General features: G+C 39.2%; 1 protein-coding gene across 3 annotated transcripts in view; it reads right to left on the reverse strand.

Moving 5' to 3' along the window:
* Nucleotides 1–18,218, reverse strand: part of CELSR1 (cadherin EGF LAG seven-pass G-type receptor 1) — a 156,921-nt gene that overhangs the window by 60,197 nt on the left and 78,506 nt on the right. For all 3 annotated transcript variants that reach the window (XM_083399204.1, XM_083399203.1, XM_083399205.1), the window contains exons 3-5: nucleotides 16,573–16,795; nucleotides 15,071–15,186; nucleotides 9,257–9,345 (exon numbers count right to left, since the gene is read on the reverse strand). In XM_083399204.1, the coding sequence (XP_083255330.1) occupies nucleotides 9,257–9,345; nucleotides 15,071–15,186; nucleotides 16,573–16,795 (428 nt within the window). The remainder of the gene's footprint in view (nucleotides 1–9,256; nucleotides 9,346–15,070; nucleotides 15,187–16,572; nucleotides 16,796–18,218) is intronic.

An 18,218-nucleotide genomic window follows, 5' to 3' on the forward strand; every position in this document is an offset into this window, starting at 1 on the left:
CTGTCATCCTTTGCTCATTTTGAGCACCTGCTAGCTTCTCCTAATATAGGCCGTAGATGAGCAGCCTAGGAATAAAGGGAATCTACTTTCTGGCTTGCAAACGAGGAAGAAGGAGCTTCCTGGAAATGAAGACTGCTGGGATTGTCAGACTCCCAAGCCCTTTCACAGATGCTGTTTGCACTGATTCAGTCTGTATCCTCTGGCACCTATTTTGAAACTCTGCATATTTCCAGAATCCTGCAGGTCCGAAGTGAAGTTATTCCAGTGTTAAAACGACCACATGGGTATGCTTACATATTAATAGCTGGTATTCACAAAGATTCATGGATGTACATATGCATGTAAAGTCTTAGTATTTTATTAGATGTAAACTTTAGAAGATTGTTGAGCAGAAACCCAGTATGGGCAAATTTTCTACAACAGTTCCAATAACTTTCTCCAAGTTCCAATAACTTTCTCCAAGGGAGAAGGCAGGCATACAAGTCTCTGTCCACTCTCCCCTCTCATTTATTCACTTGCTGCTGCCTTTTCTACCTAATCCTTCTTAGGAGAGCTCCTAGCTGGTGGCTTTCCATCTCAGGCACCCAGTTGCAGGATGCTTTCTTAATTTTCTCCAGGTGGAGTTGAAGCAGGTTGAGACGGTGGTGGAAAAGGAGGGAATGGACTGAACAACATTTGATTTGTCAGAATGCTTGCCTGTCACTTCAAGCCGTGAAGATGAGCAGGCAGCACATCTGAAGAATGTGCTGTGATCACCCTCTATAGTGAGCAACCTTTGTAATATTTATGTCTGTCTCCTTATTACGTAATATTATTCATAGGAATATATATACATAGACCCATCATAATAAGATTCTGTAACTGCACAAGCATTAGGATCAAAGCAAAGATCTTTTAGCTGCATAAGCACTAGAGTATGTGTTGCTACAGGTAGCAATTAATTGTTAGGGGTTTTTTGTATGTGTGCTTTTTTTGCCCTTTCTATTGATGGTGGCAAACACAATGTTGTGCTAGCCTTCCAGGGGTGCTGGGCTGAAAGAGGAGTGAACATATGGGGCAGTTGTTAATCCCACAACCCTATTCTGAACCCCTGTGCAGTAGCACACAACATTGGGTGAACAATCACCAGCACAGTATCTCTGAAATAGTGGGGGGGGGGGGCAGATTGGAATCATATAGGCCCTATGATATTAAAGAGTTAATTTATAAGACTGGGCCTTTAGAAATCTCTTTCCAATAATCAGATGTGCATGACCCCATCTGCTACCAGTTTGAAAGAAAACCACCACACAGCAGGCCTGCACAGTGATATATAATACTGATATTTTGAATTGCCATCCCATTTACATACCAATTTACCAAGCACAAGTTTTCAGACAGCTGAAATATCCAATTTATAGACCATGTTTGTGACAAGAAACATTAACAAAGTTATAAAGTTCACATCCACATTCAATTCACACTCTGAAACAGATGTTATTTTCAGTCACAGCCTTGTTACAATAATCTTCTCCAATGATACTGTTTATGCAGATAATCCTTCTCAATCCTTTAATGAATTAGTTCTGAAGGCACTGGGACTAATATCTTTGATTCTATCTCTCTGACTATGATCTCTACTGGTGACAATTGCAAAACAAATTGTGAAAATAATTGCGTGTGGAATTTCAGTGAATCCTCATTTCAGATGTCATCCATAACTTTGTTATATGCTGCTGCTCAAGCCGTCTATGCCCCAGCACTATCAAATGAAGTCATCAGCTGACCAAGACATAGGGATCAAGACAATCAGGTGGAAAGTACCTTTATGGCTGCCTAGTCTTGAAATGTTATTGAAGCACTACAGAATGAAGTTACAGATAGGCATCTGACACACTGCTGTATAACAAATGGAAGACACTCAAGTGTGCTAAAATAACATTTCAAAACATACCTTGTGTTCTCTAATAATCTGGTAATGTCTACGGCTATAACTCTAAGCATATTAACCAGGAAGTAAATCTCACTGAACTCAACAATACGTATTTCTGATTAGATAAATACATTTCTGATTAGTTTGTAATATCTAAACTGGCAATCAAATTTCCAAGATCTAAGAAATGGAGTTGGGTAGTTTGTGGGCAAAATATTTTCATCAAGGAATGGCTAAAAGTGCAAACCAATAATGATTTTAGTTATTCTGTGGATATTCAGCTGCAGGTACAAATGGAGGAATTATAATTCAGTGGTAGAACACATGTTATGGATGCCAATCAGACAATTCTGAGAGGTATAAGGCAGCTTCCTATATTGTCACCGTGCCTCACACTCTTATTGATCAGCAAATAAAATGAGGGCAGAACAGCTGTACTACAGATACATCATACAAAGATCCATTCACTGTTCAGATAGATTATAACTAATTAGGATAAGCCTGTCCTTTAATGTTATAACAACATGTCACAAAGTTATTAGATTTGATTAGGTGCACGCTATGTTTAATTCCTTACTGATATAATACAAGTGCATGATTTTATCTGCATTCTGTAGATTGCCATGAATTTTATCTGTTTTAAAAGGCATAAAGATGAATTGAGCTAGAATTTGATTCACTTTCTTAGTAGTTTTGATTTCTGACTGTGCCATCTACACTGTGCTGTGCTTGGGCGTGTGGCATCATGTCTGCACAATATTGTATAATAACAGGATACTTCTAAGCACATGCAATAGGTGTATATCTGAGATGAACAGAATGTGTTCTGTGAGCTCCATCCAGATATAGAAAAAAATATTTTAAGACTTGGCACCTATCAATTGATAGATGATTAAGCTTATATACCTTTAATACTTGTGTAGAAAGGAAAATACTAGCAGTTGCGGGTTATCTAAGGGCTGTGACGGTGGTTGAAATTCTTTCTACCCAAGTACTGTAGACTCAGAATCCTTATACTATACTCAGTCTGGCAAGCCGTTAACAGACATCAACTGTCAGCACTCTTGCATGCACACATGTTCTCTCTAGGCATCTAGAGAGACAGGGAATCACAATGATTCATTGCTTTGGCTATTTTGCATCCTTTGCAAAGAGGATGAAGTTTCCACCTCAACCATCCCCTGGGATTGTGACCCGACCTTTACCTTTATTGTAAAGGTACCGTAACTGTTGCCACCACACTTAAGACTTTGAATGTTCATTCCTCCAGTTTACAGGTTTTGGGAAGGGAAAGCAAAAAAGTTCTTGCTATTGTATTGCCACAGTAGAACATGTTCCTCCTTAACCTCTTCTGGGGAAATGGCTAGACTGAATTGCCAGTGAGGGGCTGGTGTACAGATGCAGTGTTTGTTTCATGATAACTTGTGTAAGCCACCACTACGGACACCTTCTGGAAAGAGCTCACTGCTCCTAAAAAGTGCTTTCAGTAAAAGTGGCCTAGCTGTATGGATTCTTCTGACTGCTGCCTTTTATTTCCTTGTAAGCTGGGCACATTACTGCACATTGTGTAGCGAAGGTGTGGCTGGCCACAGATCTCTCTTCAACTACACATTTCCATATGGATCCTATTAGATTGTGATTATTATTATTTTTTCATCCATTAGGCAAACTGCTAATCTAAACTATCTGGAATAAAAGGTGTTTAGGTTCTAGGTTGGTCGATGACTTTTCAACAAATTAAAGGTATATTAAAACCAAAACACAAATATCATTACTATTAATAACTCAGAAATCAATTCTAACTGGCACATTCTCAGATTGCAATCTAAATAATTACCCTGGTATTTACCTATGACGTTAGATAGAATTGTTTTCTAGAGGATAACAGTGAGATAACTAGGGACTGGTATTCAGTGGAGCAAATGATAATCTCAGAGGTACAGTATGACTGTGGTCACATAACAGGTGACTGCTATCATCATGCAAAACCTGTTTTCCAGAAGGAAGTGAGATAATCTATCTTTCAGCTGCAGAGGCAGCCAGGGCTGCAGGATATGTTATGCTACCACAAATGGATCTTGCATTTGTTGACTGGAGATTGCAGAGGTGTATTTTTTTATATATGCTTTGCTCAAAACAAATTGCCCAATCAGCCTGTCAAGGCTGCTTTACATACCTACCAATGGAAAAACAAGCTGCAGAATTCTGTTGACTCTTACATAGCATGTTAGGATTTAAGAGGCTACTCTCTAATTTTCATTAAGTGTATGCAATTGTTAGTATTTGTTCAAATTGTGTAATTTGTTTTGGCATTCCCATGAAAAAGACATGCTCAATTTAATTTTGGATAAAGCTTCACTTTGTATTAAAGAAAAGATAATTTAGTTGGTAGATTAAAGATAACATGATTCACAGCAAGGGGATTTGGAAGCACATCAAAGATTTTAATTTTAAAAACTCCTGCTCCACAAAATCAGTCAAAGTCCTGTATTCCTTTCAAGACTCATTGCAGGTGGTGTAATAAGTTAAAGATACCTGTGAAGCCTTGAAACTTTACAACATAATTCATCCAAAGTGGAAACACTGGAATTTAGATGCACTAAGTAAGGGAATGAAACTCTTCCAAGTTTTAAGGAGGTGCATTTGTGATTAAGTGATCTTTGTAGCAATTGTGTCTCATTTGCCTCAAATGTTAAGAAAACAACAAAATGTTATATTTGCCTATTTCTATCATCATGAATTATGGTATATCTATCAATTTTTTAAAATAGTATAGTAAAAAATGAAATTGATACTGGAGGTTTCCTGGTGGTCACCTGTCTATTTGACTGATCTAAGAATAAAGCTATTTTGAAAATCTCTCTCTCTCTCTCTCGTTATGTATATATTTGTGTGTGTGAGACACACACACATATATACAGGATGCAGAACTTGAAGAGATGCTAGTTATTACAAGTGTCTCAGAGAGAGGGCCATGTAAAGAAAGCAGCATATAGATAAATACAAATATGTTTAGGGAGCAAGAGAAATTTGTCTTGCCTTGGTTGCTAACACTGGCTAAACAACATAGTACTGAACCATTTTAGTAGAACAGAGATGAAATATACAGGAAGAACAACATTTAAACAGAAATCTAGAATGGTAAGGTAACAGATTTGCTGGGAGAGGAAGGAGAAAGCAATAGAGAGACCTAGAAATAATGCAGATATGAAATTAATAGGGAAGCTGCCTTACTTTCAAACCTGCTCTATTTATGCAGTTTAAGTAGAGAAATACACTGGAGTTATTATGACGTGTCTGAGTTGTATCAAGTTTAGACATAACATCCATTTATCTTGGCACAGCCCATAATCCCTAAATTATCTATGTCTTAGCAAACCCCTCATAGTGCTTTTTTAAATCTTAGTCCTCCTTAAAACAAGAGTCTGCCAATGAATTGCCTCCAAACACATACCACTGGAGGCAAAAGTGCTGTTCTCTGCCTCAGTCACACAAGGGAAGGAATCCTTACGAGAAAAGGGGAGCAGAAGGCAGGGCTGTGGCTTAGCCTTGCTTAAATCATCCACCCAGCAGAGGCTAGTGCGCACTGCATGTGTGCCAACAATACACCAAAAGGCCACTAGAGCTTCTGTAGCCTCAGAGAGGACCAGAAGCTTCCTCTACTGTTTCTAGTAAGATTCAATAGGCAGTTGCTTCAATGCAATAATTTCGTAGCATCATCCTAACAATCTTTCAGAAAGATCCACCATGAACAAGCTTTCTTCAGATGCCACCATTTGAGGTATGGAGGATGACTATTTGCTGGTGGGACCATCAACTGTGGAATGTCTTCCCCAGATGAGCTTACTAGGCACCAACCTTGATGTTACTTCAGTGCCAGGAAAATGATTTTTTATTTTATTTCCCCTGACTTTTTCATCCTCTGTAAATTGCCTTTGTTTGCTTGTTTGTTTTTATTTTGCAGACTCCTTTCAGTGCTAATGCTTCTGTTTTAATCTGTTTTATTGCAATTTTAACTTCATGTACATAAGCTGTTGCAGGGTGAGGAATTAAGTAAATAAAAGCTAGACATCTGCCTGGCATGTGACTGTGATCTGATCCTGAGACTGCTTGCACCAATTTTGTTCCCAAAGCAGCTTATTAATTTACTTGAGCTCAGAGAGGCAGAATCTGGTTTTTAGAATAGGTGCAAAATTAGCTTGTACACAAAATTTGCAAAGCATTTTCCCACCTATTTTCAAACATGAATAATTATACTGCTAGAAGACATCTATCACTTGGGGGTGGGGAGAGCAAAAGAATCATGAAAATGAGACAAAGGTTTATTTTTAACCAGTGTGTGGGATCACTTTCCTTTTTAAAGAATACCCTGGAGCTGTCTCAAGTCCTTATCTTCTTGGCAGCTGCTTAGAATTCTAAACCAACAACCAAGCTAAGAAATCCAGACTTCAGCTGATATATGCTCCTTTTCCCAGGCTTCTTGGCCAATGGGTAGGAATGGCTCCAGCAAAACAACTACGAATTACTCTATCATCTGTCGTTTTATCAGCTTTCTATTAAAGCTACTTTCTGAAATAACACCCAAACGCAGAGTGTTTCTTCAGATTGTAAGGAAATTTATCATGGGGTCCAAGCACACAGATGAAACAAGCTACAAATATTTGTAATTGTATGGCAGGGAAGCAAAATAAGCAAAATAAGACTGAAAATAAAAATACACGCAGGAATGGGTAAGTTTCCTCCATAAAAGAACTTAAAGTAGGTTGAAACAGTGGAATTGCTCATTTTGTTCACACGCTAAACCATGGCTGAGGGTTAACAGAATGAGCAGCAGTGAGCCCTAGGCTTTACGTGCAGCTGCAAGGACCAGTTTGGAAGCCGATGCTTCCATTTTTGCTTAACCACAGCTTGTTGTGAAGTCCAAAGCCAGACAAACCATAGTTCATATGGTTTGTTGAAGCAAGCCAACTTCAAACCATGGGGTATGAAGGTGGGTGGTTCCAACAAACCATAGTTAAGATTGCTTCAGTCACAGAAGCGGTCCAGCCATCCATTTGGAGCCAATATGCGGAGACTTCATGAAAATCCTGAATCTCCATATTCAAGCTATAATATGATTTTCAATGACACAGCATCCTTATTGATATAATTCTTTTGTCTTCTTTTCATCATCCTGTATACAGTGGTACCTCGGGTTACATATACTTCAGGTTACATATGCTTCAGGTTACAGACTCCGCTAACCCAGAAATAGTACCTCGGGTTAAGAACTTTGCTTCAGGATGAGAACAGAAATTGTGCTCCAGCGGTGCGGCAGCAGCAGGACGCCCCATTAGCTAAAGTGGTGCTTCAGGTTAAGAACAGTTTCAGGTTAAGAACGGACCTCCGGAACGAATTAGGTAATTAACCTGAGGTACCACTGTAACACTAAACAGCAACTAGTTTACACAGAAGGCTGCTTTGAGAATGGACACAGAGTCAAAAGGCCACGATTCCTACGTCCTCATAAGAGGACTACTAACAAATCAGGATGCTACATATGCTACTCAATTGACCCACCTCTTTTCTTCATGGTTTGGCAACTGGCGAGAGTAAGAAAGAGTCTATCAGGGAACTGAATTTGTCTGGGGTAAGTTTTCAGCTACTGACTCCTGCTATGTGGTTTAAACATGAGAACCCTCTATATATAATCCAAATTGCTTTGGCAGGTAACCATTTGGAGCAGCACAATTCAAGGGGAAATGCATGTTCAACCTCTCCTTGGCTTTGGTAAAGTTAGCTCTCCATGTGTATTGAGACTCTGCTGTGTTTCAGAATTCTCTCAGACAACTAGGGAAATCCTGAGGTCCACTTTTAGTTTGTATCAGAGTGTCTTGTCACTGCAGTTGTCACTCTGCCCCACCCTACCCCATCCTGCCTTAAGTGCCAACCAAACCATGAGACACCCCTGAACATTATAATACTTGAAACATTTGAAAACCCACAGACCTGCAATACATTTACAAGCTTATCATGTGATGAAAAAAAAATCCTACTCTTATCATTTTGCTTCCTAAGCTTAGGAAGACAATGCATTGTGTACCATTAAAGTGCTAATTAATCAATCAACAATTCTATGACTATATCCTCCGTTTCATCAAGAAGCAACTATATTCCTCACAAAGTTCCCAAGCAGAAATTACTGATCATGCTAATGGTGAAATAATTAAGTCAAGTCAGCCAGGGTTCTTGGAATTTTATCAGCTGATAATCAAGGCACGATCCAATTAAACCAGCATCCTGAAGCCCTATTAAGTATGTGCCTAAATCTTTCTAATTGAAATTAATGAGTCTAAAATGTGCTTAAGTTTGACTGGATTTTAAGTGTGCCAAATATTTACTGTAAACTTCAAGGAGGATGTACTTAACTAAGACAAAGAATTCTAATCATTGAACAGGCCAACGAAAGCATGATGGCATCAGGGATTCAGTGCCATAAAACCAGATCCACCCAAACACACATATATCACTACATAGAACAGGATACAAAACTGAACAGTGTAAGAGAAACACCAAACCTTATCCACCAATTAAACTCTTCAGAATGTGCAACAGGTAACATTTTTACTTGAAATGCAGACTCAAGATTATATATTTCTTAAAACCTCAGAGACAACATGGTAGAGCCAGATGCTTTAGAAGTGGCAATTATTTGCTATTATCTTCAGTCTAAATTGTTAAATTGAAAATGGCATTCAGCCAATGAATTCAGAGCTATTTCTTTGTTTATGTTGTTTTCTCTCCCCCTGGATATTTACCAAGAGCTTCCGACTTAATTATGCTACAAATACAGCAGCAACAACAACAACAAAAAGAATCTGAATAATTGCTCTCTTTACGTTTAAAAATAAAGAAAGGCTTCTCCTGAATCAGCAGTTTCTTATGACAGGAGGAGTTCAGTGCACAAAACAGAGCTCTTACTCTCACAAGTTGAAACCCATATTGTTCATTTAAAGGAGGATGCTGATCTGTATGCAACCTGCTGGACTTGATTTTCTAAGGCTTTACATAGACTTTAATGCACCACTGCCTAGTGGACAGCAGCCATGGCAGCCTCACTGGCAGAGATACAGAATCTTACACCAACAGTTCTAAGGGTTAGAGCCAGCCACTTTATTGCTCTTTTAAAGCAGGGGGTATTATGTCTCAGTTAAAAACTTCCATTCCAGCAACATGCTTTGGCTAAATGTAGGTCCACTGTACAAGTCTAAAGACTGGCTCTGGTTCTCTTGAGCAAATAAGCTGGCCAATTTGAATGAAGAAGAATTCAGTTCACAAAAATATATCCCAAACATGTTGCCTTACCTTGTTATAGTACTGCACCTGGACAGAGTGCCACTGCCCATCACTAACCCCTCCTGGAACAAAGGGGGCAACTGTTGTGGTGGTTTCCCCTGAAAGGTTGCACGAAAGAGAAAGAAAAACAGTCACCTTAAAAAGTTCCACTACACTATTTTCTTTGTAATTAACAAGAATGTTGATTAGCAGTTGAGGGAAAACTTTTCATTCATCTTCCTGCACTTGACTGCATTGAGGGCAGGACTAGAGAGAGGGTTGCCTTTGTCCAAGTTATGCATTCATTCATCCATCCATCATTGGCATCATTCTCACATCTAGAAAACAAATGCCAAGAAGGTACTGACACTTCAATTCCTTCACAAATAAATGACAACAAAACGACTAGCTGCAGAGTATAAACTGTGTTTACTATAAGCTTTGGCTTGCTATAAATTATGTTAATGCAAACAATATTCAAATTTGTTAATTACGCTCCTACAAATATAGAGGATTACACCCCCTATATCTAGTGTTCTGGTGCTTAAGAAGGTGGCAGTCCTCAAATTTTAACTAAAGAGTGAAAACACTTTTCCTGACAAAAGGTAAATATTTAGGGCAAATACAGATTGTGCAAACAGTTGTTACCCACAGAAAGAATGTGCATTTTTGTGGCTTTCTTGTTTTTCCAGGCTGGGGTCTTATAGGACTGTCAGATAAGGTGTGAGGGAACAAAGAAAACATTTTTTGCCTTAGAAAGCTCCAGGAGTTCTAACCTTGCAATTAATGGCATCGCTTCCTTTCTTTTCCGTTAAAATGTCTTTTAAAGATTGGATCCGATAAAGCAGAGAATGTCAGATTAATTGTGCATACCAGTACAACCAGCCTGGTGACTATTCACTGCTGTTCTGAGGTAAGAACAAACATCTACAGCAAAAGTACACAAGGTCCTGTCAAATTGCTCAGGCAGGGTTTGTTATGAATGACTACTTAGACAAAAGTTTCCATTAGAGAAGAATAAGGGGGGGGGGGACATTAAAAAACCCCTGATGCATATGATAAACCACTATATTTCTAGCTGTATTCATGCAAACGTTTCCTTCAGTTTAACATACACACCTGCTCAGTTTATACAGACAGGTGTTAAACTGAAAGAGGAACACAAATACAGCCTCTTTTTAGAGGTTAGGCATTTCCTAATTTCTGCAACACTGACAAAAACAAACAATGCAGAAGTAAGGATCCCCTTATCTCAGTCCCCCACAAAAAGAAAAGCTTCTTCCATAGTAGGAAGCATTAAAGTTTCATTTCATAACAGTCGTAAAATGTATGTGCTTGTCTTTAAATCTGTGACAACTTTCCAACTTCTGTTTATTTTACAACATTGGTTATTCAAACAAAGTGGAAACTGAAAGCATTTCTGTTTGCCCAAGGTAGAGCATCTGATTTTGGGCAGCCCCCACCCACTCTGTTACTCACTGCAGCCCTCTATACCTCCTACAAAATGTGCTCCTGGAAGTTGGGCAACCCTTGGGAGCAGTTTGGTATATGGATTAGAATTCATACCTGGCTGGTGAAAACTGAATGCCCCACCCCTGCCTTGCACAAGCACTTCCCACACCACTGAATTATATGTTGTGATTTTGCCCCATGTTGTCCCTCAGAGGCTTCTATACTCAAGAGTTTGTACATGTAGGTCATGGTTGCTGAGATGCTTTGTGACCTATATTTGCTCATATTACAGAATGCAACGTGAATCAGATGTAAGGCTATGTGTCACTTATTTTATTAAAGGATAGTTTTAAAATGATGCGCTGTATCTATTAGCATAAGGATCTATGCCTGAGCAACAGGACTTCTTCTCCTTTTCCAGCCTTCCCAACCTGCTCTGAAACAGATTCGGGGAGGGGACTGGGGGGCACATGGGGGGAGGAAGTCCTGTTGCATAGATGGAAATCCTTGCGCTAAGAGGACCACTTAATTGCATACAACCCAATAGCTCTTGTGTCAAGTCACCCCAAAGTAGTTGCACGTGGCAAATTGTGACCAGATGGGAATGCATAATAGCATTAAAAATAAAATTCAACCAGTTCAATGGGGCCCAGAATACTGGTATCAGTTGCACCCACGCTGACTGCAGGCACTGAAATATTGCTTTATACATTGGTTTTTCTTGCTGGATCAGAGCACTTGACTCTCCTCTGACTTACGAATTTTCCATTTTAAAAAGGAAATGTTTTCATGGATATGATTTTTCATGAAGCAGACTTATGATAAAGGCATGCTGATAAAATTTAATATCTCAAAGATCTTACGTAGCATATAAGAATGTATACACAAGTATGGCAGTCCTCTTTTTCTCTGTTTCTTCTCTATAGTATTTTAGCAGAAATCTTTCGCATATAACGTCTGGCTTATGCAGACACAAAACAGGACAAGCAGCCTTCCTCTTGCATCACTATTGCTCTTTCTTAATAAAAAAAGTGCTTGAGGGTGCAGACACCAACAAATAATTGATACCATCTAGACAGAAATCTTTTCTGGTTACTATATATACCATAGGTTGATTTCCAATTAGACTTAGCAGATATAGAAAGTATTGCTTTGGGCAAAATGCTTCGCATCTAATTATATCTCTTGCGTGAAAGTGTAGGAGAGTGCATTTAAGGTCCAGAATACTCACACACCAAAGCTCCTATGACTCACAGAATTGATGCACAGCTTACTTAAGCCAACATATGTGCGTTTCAGCCTTTTTAGTTTTACTGAACTCAATAGCCACCAGCATCCAGCAACTTCCTTAAAATGTGCATTTTTATGCTTCCTCCTCCATTTCTATGAAGCTCATCCCTCTACCTGACAACCCAAAAACTACTGTCTTCAAATTTTAAAACTGTGCCCTGGGTAACAGATCCAACACATCTTAAAGACAAGGTATGTTGCTGCTTAATGAGTGTAAAGAAAATACAAATAAGTTTCAATCAACTAAGCTTTCATCAGACACAGATAAAAGAAGTGGTAGAGACCACATACGTTTCAACAGTTAACATAATCTGCTTCCATGAACCTAAGACCATCTTAAGTGCAACTATAATATTCCTATTGTAAACGGAGACATTCAAATGCAGAAACACCCCAAATTTATGCTTTTAAAAATCTCAGTTCCTTGATAATACTTTGCACCCATGAACAGGAAAACTAACCGAATTTAAATTGGTAAGAATCATGGGTTACTTTATAGCAGGAATGCTTACCCTTTCTCGACCCTAGCCTCCTCTGAAGGCCAGCTGTGACGATGGCCTAAGTCATTTTGGCAAGCAACTGTGCATTTAGTTTTGTGCATGCACACACATCCACACAGGCTGTACTTCAGTCCACACACTCACTACACATGGTGTGTGTGTGTGTGTGTGTGAGAGAGAGAGAGAGAGAGAGAGAGAGAGATGCAGACACCCAGCAAACTCACACACAGAGACACAGGGGAAGCCGAGCTGTGGCTGTGAGGAAGAGATAAAGTGCTCTGAAGAGCAAACACAGATTTTTTTTCTACCTGCAGTGCTGAGCTGGGAAAAGAACGTCTCCTCTTAGAACTGCCCTGCTGCAATGGGAAGATAAAGTGCACTTTCTGCTCTTCAGAATGCGAACTCAGAAAAGCAAAGATAGTGACTTCCCTCCCCATTAACAGCACCAGACTTCTCCCAACCTACAGCTGCAATGGAGAGAAAGACCACCTGAGCGTTCTTCCTCACCTTGCAAAGGTGCCTTGGTTTCCTTCCTCTTGTGTGCCACTATTGTTAGGAGGTCTTAATGCTCAGAAAACTAGCAGGAGCATAATCTTTTAAAAACAAAATTACTGTCCTGGAAGGCTTGGAGTGTCAAAAGTCATATATTCAAAAAATATGCTAGGTATACCAGCTTGGGAAGGAAGCTGCTCTGAACCGTGGGTAGAATGGGAAGGGAGGCAATTTTGGAGGTTCTTGCTCCCCACTGCAACCTCTGGAGGATTTGCCAACCCTCTGGAGTACTTTTAAAAAAATAAATAAAGATTTTATTTATTTTCATGGTACAGAAGATAAATTTTGAGGAAACAATTATTACAACAGTAAATGCCAATAACTTGTCCTGATGAAATTACAGACTTTTACCATGTCTGCCACATTTTCCTGTGAATGCTGGTTTGATTCCTTCCACAGTCTGAACAATTTATGTATTCAATAAAAAATTGCCATACATTACAAAAGGAATATGGATATGGATTCTGTTTGCCCTTTGCCGCTCTCACCTGGCATGTTAAGTTTCCTCTGGAGTACTTTTAAGCCGTATGTCAACCATCTCAAAATGTTTAAACCCAAAAAATAGCTTCTTCAATGATATCAGAATCAGAGTTCCAAAAGACTACATCTTTGCCTTATGCACATCAAGAACCAATCCAGCAGTTTTCAGTATTTCTGGCAGTCTTTTGAATTCCCTTCTTTCGTTCATTTAATTACAGTGCCTGATGCTTGTTAGTTTGGGAGCAAGTCCCATTGTGTTCCATGGGGCTTACTCACAAAAAAGTGTGAATAGGATTGCAGCCTGAGGAACAGAGCACAGTGGAACTTGCTTCTGCTACACATGAACAGTGTTGCCCTACTATGTGTTTTAATTCACTTAAGTCGAAAATAGGCCTACTTTTTGCTGCACTTTCTATTTTCAGCCACCGGGTAAATGGTCTGGTACAAAATATTGGGGGCATGTGCTTCAGTTTAAGTGCATGAATGGTCCCATTGACTGCTAAAGCAATTTGGGAACACTCAGTACCTTATAAAATTAGGCACTCACAGCTCACTATTGTAGCAATGAATCTTTCAATGTAGTGTATAGTTGACAATGAAAACTTCTCATTCTGTTTTATAAAACCCATCATGTACTTTATGCAATTGTATAGTGTGATACACACTTTAAAGGGCATTAAGTTGTACAAAATTTGAATTTCTGAGTAAGCATGCATAGGCTTATAATCTTATTTATTTCCCTTTTGAGCAAATCTCCTAATAGTCTAAAATCCATTTGCTTTGTGACTGTAAATCCAGTATTTGTTCCAGTGAACAGAACAACTGCAGACATTTTAGAAATACCCATGCACTAATTTGTTTGAAAACCACAGGTTTTGACCTATCATTTATATCTATATCTATATCTGTATCTATATATTTTTATCTCTATCTCTGTCTGTCTATCTATCTATCTATCTATCTATCTACATCTACTGCCTTTATTCTTAATGGTTCATGGGATCAAAATCATACTTCTCACTCTAACACAGTATCCCCCAACTCCTCCCCACTCATGGACTAGGGGTGTGTGTGTGTCTGTTGGTGGACTACTTAATTATTTTCCACCTGTAATGTGCTGTGCTAGATGCTGTAAAAAGTTCAAATGTATTTTTACTGCTTCTTTCATTTATTATGTATTGCATCTTACTGTATTGCGATTTGAATTGCATAGAATCCAAACTGTAATGCAACAAAATACAGTGTTAGTAATAAATGAAGCACTCAAAATACAGTTAAAAACAGTGTGAATATTTAATATTTACCACTTCCATCTTCAAAGAAAGACATGGCGTGAACCCCCTAAATGGAGGTTGTGGACCCACAGACCACAGCTTAGGAACCCCTGCTTTAGTCTATCACCAAGCATAGCCACGTGGAATTGCTGTTACGTGCTTTTTAAAAAAATCTGGATACAACTGGGTGACTCTCTCACGCTACTGAGTTACCGTCCAGTTTCACTGACACATGCACACATTCAATAAGGAGCTACTGCTGGCTTTAGCAAGCGAAAAAGACAGAAATGTCTTACCTGCAGAGAATGTCAGCTGGATCTGTTCTTCAATTATTTCAAGTGCAATAAAATCATGTTTTTCGTTAAAACGCCCATTGTAGAGAAGCAGAGCATTCCTTTCCCTGGTTGCAAACCTAAAACAGGTCAGGAAGCACATGTGAAGAATTATCTACAGCACAGTTGCTCGGTAAACAAACCTCTTAAGAATTTCCAGCCACTGTGTTAACAAAGAATGGACACTTAGTATATTCCTAGCTGTAAAATGGAATCTATTTCCTTTGTAATGTACCATATACTAGCAAAATGTCTGAAACGGTATCTATGAAGAGAGCCTATGACATCACTAGAACAGTTTTCTAAATATAATACATAGGGTGGCATTTAGTGCCAGTCCTAATCAGAGTAGACTGATTGAAGTTAATGGACATGACTAATTTAGATTTACTTTGCCAATTAATTTTTTATTGAGTTTCACCAATTTTTAACAAGTTAACATCAAATCCAATATACATTTAAAAGTTGAATCCCCACCCTTCTTCCATGATGTTTTTGTTCCCACCCTTTCCTGCTGCATTATATTTTTCTCTGTTGATGACCCAGTCAATTATTGTGGGGCCTGCTATAAGTGCCCATCAACCGATCAGCAGTTACAGCCAGCCTTGCTTGTCAATGAATGAACAGGAGTGCACTTTAAGGCTCCATATCATTTCTTCTGCAGTTATGTCTTTATCTGCATCGCATCCAATGTCCCATTATGGCATCAGGTACGGAGAAGGTAACTGTGGTTTGGGAAAAATGGCTTAGCAGGCCAAATTAGGACACTGCTGACTTATTCTTATAGTGCTTGGAGCAGATGTGCGAGGTTACAAAAAATGGTGGGTCTTACCAGGCCACTATCACTTTCATGCTTATTGGAAGCCCAATCCTAAATGTCTACTCAGAAGGAAGCCCCATTGTTGTGGGTGGAACTTCTAAGAACCTGATCTTAGTACTGCAGCCTGCATCGAAGACCTGCCTAGCTGTTCTGCCCTATTTGTCATGCAACCACCCACCCTCATCAAGGACATATTACTGGGATGTGTCCAAGAAACTATTTCTTTAAAACAGTGACTGGTTGGTGGAAGGAAGGAAAGGAGAGAGAAAGAGAAGCTCCTCAGCCTTATAGTAGGTGGCACACAGCTGACAATTATTGCAGAAAATGTGACAAGATGCTTAATAGAAAAGAAACAGCTTTTGATGAATAAGTAGATGATTCTATCTAAGCTGCCTCTACTTTTTATTTAGCTGTTTTTATTGCATCTGCGGTATATGGCATACATAGCCTTCATGCAATTTAGGAAGTAGAAATGTTTGCTTAACTTGCAAGACAGCTTGTGGGCAGGTGGGTTATTTTAAAAACACAAATTGAAATCAAGTGGTGAACTTCATTAGATATGTCTTCAGCTCTTTGCCATGGTTTGGCTTTGTGTGTGAACCAGGTCAGTGACTGGAAATTTTCACTAGAAAGGAAGCAAACTTACATGAGAGAAACAGTGAAATGGAAGCGTTGTCTTAATCCTTTGAAAGTGACAAATGACTCTGGGGGAAAGCTCCTTGTGGTCATCTCGCAGTAAGGTCTCTCATATTCGCCAGCAGGGCATTCGCATTTGAAGCCTCCTATGAGCAGATCGACACACCTCCCACCATTCTTGCACACTCCCGGAGCGCAGCGCCCAGAGCGAGCATTCACTTCGCAGTACTCTCCTAAAAAACACACCAACCACAATAAAAAATCCATTAAGTGTGAGGAGATAATAATATGCCTCCAAAACCTTTAGTAGTTCAAAAGCATTTCAAGTAGTGATTGATGAACTTCAGCGGAATAAACTATCATCTGAAATAGGCTATGTATTTATGTCTAATTCCATAAAACAATGTTGCCCACCCTAGCCTCGTGAGTTAGCTGTTAAGTGCCATGGTCTGCTCTTGCACCTCTGACAGAAGACCCCTTCATGCTCTCCCATTACACCAGGCCAGATGTTTCATTCTTATGAAAGTAATTGACACTGTTGCAGAGGAAAGAGCTTCTATTGCATGATTGTGGTGGTGGAATTAAACAGTCAAAAGGACTATTAAAATGTCATTAAAAATACACTAACATCAAAAGCATTTCCACCCACACTACAAGGATAGCACCATATCTTGCTGTCTGATCAGAGCCAATCCTTCTGTTACCTAGTAATCACAATGAAGTCTCTCAGGCTACAGTGCTTTTGCATGTTTGAACTGTTGAGAACAACACAAACCTAAATACCTAAATGGCTAAGTATGGTCTTGCCCTATTGAAACTGGAAGAGAGTATCTACCAATAAAGCCCTGACTTCTATCTGGAGTGACATCTTACAGGGCCGATGAAAGGGCAATTGACAACAAACAAACAGGGCATTGACATGCACATATGTACTTGCAGAAACACTACAGAATCAAGTAAACAAGAGAACAGGCAGCTGTCTGTATGGTCTGCAATCTTTAAATCACTGCCATTCTTATGGGTAGAAAAAAATAGCCCTAGAGTTATTAAATAATAGCACATTCTTGAATGCAAATTTTTAATATCTACTTGGGTGATCCCTGAACATTCCACCAAGGTCAAGAATGTCTCCTGGCAAGTCAACAGACCTGTTTGCTCATTCTATTGTTTGTGCTCTGTTCCTGTTTGAAACAGTGGTTGCCTTCATATTTAAAAGACCCTCTTTCACTTTCATTCACATCTGAAATCAAGACTGCAAATTTCAGATGTTAGCAACACAGGAGGCAAAGCATAGGAATTCATGGTGGGTTGGGGTGATATTTGTCTTCAGGAAAGGGATGTACGACATAAAGGAGCTATAATGAAATACTAAGAAATAACAATAGAGTGCCAGACCTTATTTGCTCAAGGTCTGTTTATGCAATCATTTATCCTGGGACACCAACTCCTGGACTTGACTGAACTTCTAATTTGTTTACACCTTCAAAATGTGAATGTGATTCTGAAGAAATCTGAATGACTGAACAATGCCTAGTTATCTTGAGGGCTCTTGACCCTTCTCTTCTTCATAAAAAAGCCAAGTGATCTTGTAAACAATCCTATGAATGGGATGGAGGGGGTGGAAGAGTACTGAGTTTGCTAGAGGTGCAGAGTGAA

This window comes from Podarcis tiliguerta (assembly GCF_965153285.1).
Source record: "Podarcis tiliguerta genome assembly, chromosome: 10".
In the NCBI taxonomy this organism is placed as follows: Eukaryota; Metazoa; Chordata; class Lepidosauria; order Squamata; family Lacertidae; genus Podarcis; species Podarcis tiliguerta.